Source organism: Leptosomus discolor, chromosome 27, assembly GCF_034619465.1.
Source record: "Leptosomus discolor isolate bLepDis1 chromosome 27, bLepDis1.hap2, whole genome shotgun sequence".
Taxonomy (NCBI): Eukaryota; Metazoa; Chordata; class Aves; order Leptosomiformes; family Leptosomidae; genus Leptosomus; species Leptosomus discolor.
Window position 1 is genome coordinate 1,836,001 of NC_141417.1, and position 8,948 is coordinate 1,844,948.

The 8,948-nt window shown below is 63.4% G+C and overlaps 1 protein-coding gene across 1 annotated transcript; it reads left to right on the forward strand.

Annotated features, from left to right (window-relative positions):
• Positions 1–3,116: 3,116 nt before the first annotated feature.
• ATP5MC2 (ATP synthase membrane subunit c locus 2) lies at positions 3,117–5,332 on the forward strand. Its single transcript, XM_086478681.1, has 5 exons — positions 3,117–3,139; positions 3,977–4,050; positions 4,570–4,647; positions 4,852–5,012; positions 5,106–5,332. Exons 2-5 carry the CDS (start codon positions 4,012–4,014, stop codon positions 5,218–5,220), a joined length of 393 nt encoding a protein of 130 aa, XP_086334807.1. The 5' UTR covers positions 3,117–3,139; positions 3,977–4,011; the 3' UTR covers positions 5,221–5,332.
• Positions 5,333–8,948: the final 3,616 nt, after the last annotated feature.

The window sequence follows — 8,948 nt, forward strand, 5'->3', positions numbered from 1 at the left end:
TGGGCGCAGGGGGGGATCCCCCTGGCCCCCCAAAACCCCCTCCCCAGCCCCTCGGTGGGGCTCCGGCGGGGCGCAGCCCGGCCCCATCCCTGTCCATGTCCCTGTCCCCATCCCCATCCCCATCCCCGTCCCTGTCCCCATCCCTGTCCCTGTCCCCGTCTCCACCGGGGCCGGTCCCGCTCCCGCCGCCGCCTCATTAGGATGCAGCGCGGGCGGCGACTGCGCCACCGCCGGGGACCGGGAGCGGGGACAGGGACCGGGAGCGGGGCCGGGCTGGGGGGGCAGCAGAACCCACCTCCCCCCCCCCCCCCAGTATCCCCCACCCGGTAACCCCCGCCCACCCCAGGCTCCAGCAGCCCCCTGCCCACCCCCAGCCCCCTGAACCCCCTTAAGCCCCCCGAACCCCTTAAGCCCCCCCATGTGCCCCCCACCAACCCCCCCACCCTCTCGACACCCCCCACCCCCGTATCGGAACACCCCCCACGCCCCCAACCCCCCCCCCCACCCCCCCTTTCCAATTTACAGCATCCTCCCATTCCGTGCCTCAGTTTCCCCACCCAGCACCACCCTCCCCTACCCCCCCCAAAAAAGTGGGACCCCCCCCCCTCCCCCCGCACACACACACAGCTCCCCCCCCCCCCCCCCCAACCCAGAACGGCGGCCGCCGTCACGCCGCGGCGGCTTCGCGAATCCCGCTATTAATCGCAAGGTCAAAGCCATTACGGTGATATTAAAACCATCAGAGCCCGCGGGGGGGAGGTGGAAAGGCGGAGGGGGGGAGGACAGGACTGGGGGGACCCCCCCCCGTTGACTTCTCCCCCCCCCCCCCCCCTTTTCTCCCAGCTCGGCGGCTTTGGAGGCGCGCACAGAACATTGCTTTTTAATTTAAGCCGTTAAGGTCAGTGGCAGCAAATGGAGCCGTGGTTTAAATCAGGGAATAAAAAAAAAATGGGAAAAAGGAGGAAAAAAAAAAAAAAAAAAGGCGGCGAGGGGGGAGGAAAGGCGGCCAAAGACGGACGGACGGACAGGCCGCGGGGGGGGGGTGTTGGGGGGCTGAGGGGTGGGAGCGGCTGGGTGGGCCCTTCTGGGGTTTTGAGGGGATAAAAGGGGTAATTGGGGGCGGTGGGGCAGGTTTTGGGGGGGCGCGGGGGTGGTTTGGGGGGGAGGAGGTGTGGGGGGTGCGGGTGTGGTTTGGGGGCACTCACCCACTGGCACACACAGTTCTGCATGTGTGCACACACACACACACACACGTGTGGCCCTGTGCAAACCCCGTGTGTGCACACACGCCCGGACCCCCAGTGTGCACACATGCACATGCGCGTGCACCCCCGGCTATGTGCACATACATGCACACACGCACCCATGTGCACACCCCTCTTGCACACACATGCACACCCCCCCCGTGTGCACAGGTACATGCACAGACCCCACGCACACACACGCACATGCACCTTCCTATGTGCACACCCCCCCGTGTGCACATACACGTGTACGTCCCCTGTGTGCACACACACCTGCACACCCCATGTGCACACATGCACGCACACACATGCACACACATACATGCAAACTCCATGTGCACACATGCACACACACACGTGCACCCCCCGCATGCACACACCCCCCCTTGCACACTCTCCATGTGCACACACGCACACACACGCTCCCATCCGTGTGCACGCACACGCACTCCCCCTCCGCACACCCACACGTGTCCCTCGCACACACGTGGAGCCCCCGCGCTCCCCCCGCGGCGGGCAGGCTGATGGATGGCCTCCTTTCAATCCCGGCTCCTCGTTATTGATTTTCCTTTAATGAAAGTTAATTATAACAATGATTTAATTAATAGCGGCTCTCTCTGCCTTTATGGCTTCCCGCATTAGGGCTGCCCATAAATACGGCTGCCTGACAGCCCGTGTGGCCCCGGCCCCACCCCGGGGTGACACCGGCCCCCCCGCACCCTGGGGGGGCCCCAGCACCCTGGGGTGTCCCAGTCCCCCCGCACCCTGGGGTGACACCATCCCCCCAGCACCCTGGGGTGCTCCCAGCACCCTGGGGTGTCCCAGTCCCCCCGCACCCTGGGGTGACACCATCCCCCCCGCACCCTGGGGTGCTCCCAGCACCCTGGGGTGTCCCAGTCCCCCCGCACCCTGGGGTGACACCATCCCCCCAGCACCCTGGGGTGTCCCAGTCCCTCCGCACCCTGGGGTGACAAGGCCTGCCTCTGGCCTCACACATGTGCACATTCCTTGCACACACACGTGCAAACACGCACACGTGTAAGCACACGGACCACAGCTGGTGCACACGCCCCTGCGCACACACACGTGTCCACACACCTGAGCATGCACGTGTCACGTGTATAAACAGACGTGTCCACACACATACACACACAAGTGTCACACGTGTAGAATGACATGTACACACACGTGTCCACACACCTGGGCATGCACACGTGACACGCGTGTAGACAGGCGTGTCCACACACGTGCACACACGTGTCACACGTGTAGAATGACATGTACACACACATGCACACACACGTTTCACGGGCGTAGACCGATATGTACACACCTGGGCACACACACCTGGGCACACACACCTGGGCACACACACGTGTCACGCGTGTAGACAGCCGTGTACACACGTGCACACACGTGTGTTTCACGGGCGTAGACCGATATGTACACACCTGGGCACACACACCTGGGCACACACACGTGTCACGCGTGTAGACAGCCGTGTACACACACCTGCACACCCCCACGCACACACGCGCCCCCCCCGCCAGCCGCGTGCCCCTCCCCGCGAAACTCCGCCCGCAGCGCCCCTCGCATCCGCCCGGGGGCGCCGATGCGCAGCCCCGCCCCTCCTCTTAGGCCCCGCCCCTCCACCTAGGCCCCGCCCCCTCCTCTTGACCCCGCCCCCCGCGCCGCGCTGCCCCCCACCGGCCCGCAGGGGGCGCGCAATCCCCGGCCCCGCAGCCTCCCGGCCCGCAGGCGGCGCCGCGGAAGGGCGGGCGGGCGGCGCTCTGGGCGATGGCACGCGCTGCCTCTCAGTGGTGCTTCCGGGCGGTGCTTCCGGGCGCGCTTGCGCACTCGGTGCCTCCGCGACCTGCCCGCCGCCGGTACGTCAGGTGAGGGGCGGCGGGCCGGGGCGTGAGGGGAGGCACCCCCCGGGGGGGGGAGGGGGGAGACCCCCCTTGGTGGGGGCAAGGGGAGGGGATTGAGACACCCCACCACCCCCCCCCGCAGGGTGGGCGAGTGGGAGCGAGATCTCGGCGGTGGGGGAGGGGAGCCCCGCCTCAGGGTGGGGGACAGCGAAGAGAGACCCCGCCCCGGGGGGGGACAGGGACAGGCGACACCACCCCCCCCCCCGCCAAGGAGCTGGTTGGGGTTGGGGTATCCCTCCCCGTGAGTTTTGGGGTGACCCCCGCACTGTTTGGGGGCGATATCCTCTCACGCTGCCCTCTGAGGTGACCTCCCTCCATGCTGGGGGGGGGGGGGGGTGTCCCCGCCATGCTCTGGCCTCTCCAGCCCCCACGTCCCCTGCCAGCGCTGGGGGTCCCCAGGCTGTGACACCCCCCTCCCCTCCCCCCCCTAGAGCTGTCCCCACTTTCTGTCCACGCCTGGCCGGAGGTGGCAGCACCAAGGTGGGAACCCCAAGGCCTGTCCTGCCTCATGGGGACCAGGAGCCTCATGATCTCCTGTTGTCCCCCCTGGGTGGGTGAAACCCCTCCCAGGAGCAACTCCAGGACTCCCCTAATTCCTGAAGCCCCAAACTGCCACCGTGATGGCACTCAGCCAGGAGCTGTCACCTGAGTGACAATGGCGTGTCCTGCCCCACCATTCCCGCATGGCTCAGACCTCCTGTGTGTCCCCAAGTCTCCTGCCCGTCCCCCGAGGGCCACCCCGCATCTGTGGAGCTGGACCCCCCCATGCTGTGGCTCCTCACGCCCCGGTGTCTCTTCCAGCCTTGTCCCGTCCGTGTGTCCCTCCGTCCCCCGCCATGTTCGCCTGTGCAAAGCTCGTCTCCGCTCCTGCGCTCGTGAGTAGCGACAAACCTCTCCTTCGCCCTCAACGTCCCCTTCCACGGGACGGGGGTGTGGAGAGGGTAACACATGCCCCTCTTGGGGACAGGGGGGAGAGATTTGGGGACACATTTTGCGGGTTTAGAGCCACCCTGAGGGCTCAGCCACTCTGGTTGAAGACCGTTTGCCATCCCTTGGTGTTACTAATTCCCCACACGGAGGCAGATGCGGCGCTGGGAGCGAAGCCCCTTTGGTTGGGTGCTGGTCCCAGCGGCACGTGGGATCCCTACGCCGACCCCTGCGGCTGTGGGGTGCCCTCAGCGGGGCCACGGGGTGCTGGGGAGCTCCGTTTCGGTGCTGGGTGCCGGCGGGAGGCTCTCCCATCTGGGTGCTGTTGGCTCGTGGGACACCCCGAAGGGCTGAGCAGGTTTGGGGAGTCCTGGAGGTGGCAGCTGTGCCTTAAGGGAACCCCTGGGTGGAGCTTCAGTGCCCTGGGGGAGCATCCCCCCTAAATCTGAGGGTGTTGTGCCTTGCAGGTGAGGAGGAGCCCACGGGTGCTGTGCCAGCCCCTCTCTGCCTCCGTGCTGAGCAGCCCCGAGGCCCGGACGGAGCAGGTAACGCGCCCAGCTCAGACTGGGGGACACTGGGGGTGCTGAGCACCGGCCCTGGGAGGAGCGTGGGGAAGGGGCTGTGCTCCCTGCCCACCCTGGGGCTCCCCGAGAGGCTGTGGGGAGCTCGATGAGGGGCAACTGAGGCCCTGGGGGGGAGGGCTGGGGTGAGGTTAAGCCCCCTCTTGCCCCCCCCCTCCCATCCCCCAGGCGCGGGCGGGCGCCCCCCGGGCCATCCAGACGAGCGCGGCCCACCGGGACATCGACACCGCCGCCAAGTTCATCGGCGCCGGCGCTGCCACCGTGGGGGTGGCCGGTTCCGGGGCTGGCATCGGCACCGTTTTTGGCAGCCTCATCATCGGCTATGCCAGGTCAGGGGGAGACAGTGAGGGGGGGGTGGAAATGGGGGAGGGGGTCGGGAGCCGGCTGCGCCCCCGCTGACCGGCCTCTCCCTCTCCCCGCAGGAACCCCTCGCTGAAACAGCAGCTTTTCTCCTACGCCATCTTGGGCTTTGCCCTCTCCGAGGCCATGGGGCTCTTCTGCCTCATGGTGGCCTTCCTCATCCTCTTCGCCATGTGACAGAGCTGGTGACAGTGACGAAGGTGGCATGGCCTGGCCCCCTGCCCAGCCGTGAATACCGGCTGGGGGGAGCCCCAACCCCAGGAGGGGAATAAAGACGGTTTGATAACGAGGTCTCAGCTCCTCATGTCTCCTTGGTGGCCCTGTCCCGTGTCACTTGCCCGTGGCTGGCACTGGGGCATGGCGCAGCGGGGGACCACGCTGTCCTGGCCTCGCTTTCCCCCCCTGGGGAGGTGACAGTGTCCCCAGAACGGGGGGGGCTGACCCCCTGGGGCTGAGCCCTGCTGCCACCCTGAGCCCTCAGCCATGTCCCCAAGGGGACGGGGACATCGCTGATCCCCGGGGACAGCCGGGAACCCTCGGGACTGCGGCCTTGGGCTGTCACCTCCGTTCTGTCCCCTTGGGGACTCCTCGACTGGGACTGGGCAGCCCCAGGGCCAGGAGCTGGGGTTTGGGGGAGGGTTCCTGGGTGTTGGGGTGCTGGTGTCAGGGCGGTCCTGGGCTCAGGGGGGTCCCGGTGACACACGTGTCTGTGTGTCTCCCCGTCTCGCTGTCCCCGCAGGATGGAGGGTCCTCCCCGGACGGCCCCTCTATCCCCCCCGGAGGTCTCCCTCTCTCTGGCCAACCCCCACCCGAGGAGGCGTGGTCAACTCCGCCCCCTCCGCGCTAAGACCCCGCCTCCCGAAGCTCCCCATTGGCTCCGGCGCTGTTAACCTCCCTTCGGGTCTCGCGAGAGTCTCGCGCGTGGGGACGGCGGGGAAGGGGGGGGCGGGGGGGGTGGGTTCGTGAAGGGGAGGCGGGAGCCCCAGCGCGAGAGGCAGCCAGCGCGAGGCCCCGGCGGCGGCGCGGCCCGGCCCGGCCCGGCCCTCCCTCAGGTAACCGGCGGCGCCCGGGCTCGGCGGACCGCGGGGCCGCCCCGGGCGGGGGAGACGGTGAGAGAGACAGCGGGGCAGCCCCCGGGGGGGGGGCCGCGGGGAGCCCCGGCCGGCCCCTCCCCCCCACAACTCTCCCCGAGTTTTCGTGAGGCAGCCGCTCTGCCTTCCCCCGCCCCTTCGCTGATTGATGGCGCCCTTCGGCCAATCGGCTCGCCGCCAGGCCCAGAGTGGCGGACGTCAGGGCCAATAGGTGTTTAGGGGCCGCCGCGATGGGACAAGCCCCTCCCCAGGTGGGCGGGGCTGCTAGAAGCAGCGAGGGGCCCGGGCGGTGCCTGAGGGGGGTAGCCCGAAGGCCTGGGGGGCCCCGGGGTGGGGAAAACCCGGGGAAATGCGGGGGCCTGGGGGGCTGGGGGTGGAGGTGTGGGGGGGTCAGTGGGATACGGGGCGTCAGGAGTGTGTGTGGGGGCCTCTGGGGTGGGGGTCTGGGGGGATTTTGGAGGATATGGGGGGGCTTGAAGGATTGCACATGGGGGGCACTGAGGGATGGGGGTCTTGGCGGTTTGCAAATATGGGGGGCTTTAAAGGGAGAGGGGTGTTGCAGTGGGACTCTGGGGAGTGAACCCTCGAGGGGTTCTGGGGAGCTGTGAGGGACTTGGGGGGGGGGGGCCTTGAGGGGTGAGGGAGCTCTGGAAGATGAGGGAGAATTGGTGGTGGGGGGGGGAAGTTTGGAGGTTGCAGGTATGGGAAACCTCTTAGTGTGCGGGTCCTGGGGGACCCTGAAGAGATATGAGGTGTCCTGGGGGCTGGCAGATACGGGGACCTCAAGGGGTTAGAGGAGCCTTGGGAGGGATCCTGTGGGGGAACCCCTGAGGTGCAGGTGCTGAGGGAACCCCTTTAACTGGGACTCTGCCCTCCTGGATGAAGAGAGGTTTGGGCTCAGCGTGGTGGCTCGTGACTTTTGGGGCAGTTGGGGAGGATCCAGGGCTATGTTTTGGGGGTCCAGGTGGACAAGCAGATGTAGAAAGGATGGGGAGAGGTTGTAGGTGCCTAATGGGGATGGGGGTGAGATGGGGCACAGGGTGTAGAATGGCTGTGGGTCTGCAGGGTGGTGGGAGGTGGGGGGCTCAGCCCTGTGCGGTCCCAGGGGGATCAGTGACTCCCACAGCACTGAGTAAAGGAAGATGTGAAAACAGGAGGAATTAGAGAATTAAGTAGTTTCTTCCCAAGTCTGAAAGAGCGGTTAATTCTCACTGGGGCACTTTGAGAGCTCCAACTTCAGAGAGCTTGTTGAAGCGGTGAGGTTGCACCGTGCACTTGCTCATGTGCTGCTGTGGAATCTGTTGCCTCTCGGTAGCTCTGACTTTGCGAGCACAACCTGGTCACGTCTCAAAGGTGGTTTGTTCCTATTGCCACAAGTGTTGGTACCGGGTCCCTCAGCCTTACTAAGGAAAAGAGATCGAGTGGTTCAGGTGTGAGATGAAATGTGACAACAAAACCTCCTTGTTCTGCTCATCTTTCCCTGTTTCACTCTTTCTGCCTTTCTCTGTCACTTCTTCTTCACTGAGTGCCATCGTTATATTTCTTTATGAAGTGATCACTTCTTTCCCTGCTCGGGTCCCTCAAAAGACAACATTTTTTTTTCCCCAGTACAACACAAAAGTGTCACTAACGCTTCAGTGGACTTCCCAATTCATTTCGCCTCGCTACAGTGCTTGTTGGTCAGGGACTTTCTTCCGCCAGGCATGGTCTGAAGGAGTTGTCGAGTTCTTTGCAAACTGCTTTAAAAATAGTTGTCACTAAAGCGCAGTCCTTTCTGGAGAGGAATTCAGTAGCAGTTCTCAACCACTGGCTTTGTTGGACAGTTTTTTGGATTGGGGTTTTCTTAGCGGAGACTAAGAATAACTTCACTGTTTGAATGTGGAGGAGAAGTTTGTGGGAGGTGGATTGAACAGCCGGATTCCTGTTTGGAAAACGAGGAGGGTTAACATCCTCACTCCTTGTTTCCTTAAAGCGAGAGATCGTATTCACCTTCTGTGACATGAGCGGGGTAATTGCTGCTGCCAACTGTAATCGCTCTGCGGGCTGGAGAGTGCTGGAGTGTTGGTTTGCTCTTAGTGTTAAAAACAAACAAACAAAAAAGGTGTGGGTTCAGCTGGTGGAAGCAGCTCGTCAGCAATCCACCCGCGAGGTTTGTAGTGGTTACCTGCGGCCGGGATGGCCTTTGCTCAGAAGAGGGTTTTACTTCTGATCCTAGAAGTTGGTTGGGAATTGAGACTGTTTTAGTATCCAATAGGCCTCACTGCTCTGAGCACTTGAGTGATTTCCTTAATTGCATACCAATCCTCTGGTTGTACCTGGTTGTAGTACGGTAAACTCTTCCCCCTCCTTTTTGGCATTTGCCTGTCAACTAACTGCAAAAATCACCCTGTCCCCCTACTGACTGCTTAGCCAAACTAGGCGTCTAGTTATTTTAATCTTTCCTTGTAAATCAATCCCTCCAGCTGCTTAACTATATTTTCCTGAATGCCTTCCAATTTGCCAATATCCTTCTGATACCGAATAGCTTGGAGGGGAACGTGGTTTGCATCAGAGCGCTGGAGATCAGGACTTTCCCTCCTTGCTCTCTGCTCGTATTAGAGGAAGGAAAAGCTTTACACAAACATTGTGAATATGTTAACCCTCCCACTTGCTGTTCGTCTTTCACTCAAACTTAACTTTCCCCCCTTGCAGGGTATTTCTAACATCAATTTCTGCTTATTGTTGCTCATATTTCTGCTTCTCAAGGTTCCTTATTTTCCAGGCTTCTCCAGCATTTCCCACCATGTGCATTTAGTTCTCTCATTTTTTTTTTTT

Coding starts and splice junctions, on each gene's coding strand:
- ATP5MC2 (XM_086478681.1), top strand. CDS start 4,012: ATGTTCGCCTGTGCAAAGCTCGTCTCCGCTCCTGCGCTC. Junction 4,648..4,851: donor CCGAGGCCCGGACGGAGCAG/GTAACGCGCCCA, acceptor CCCATCCCCCAG/GCGCGGGCGGGCGCCCCCCG. Junction 5,013..5,105: donor CTCATCATCGGCTATGCCAG/GTCAGGGGGAGA, acceptor CTCTCCCCGCAG/GAACCCCTCGCTGAAACAGC.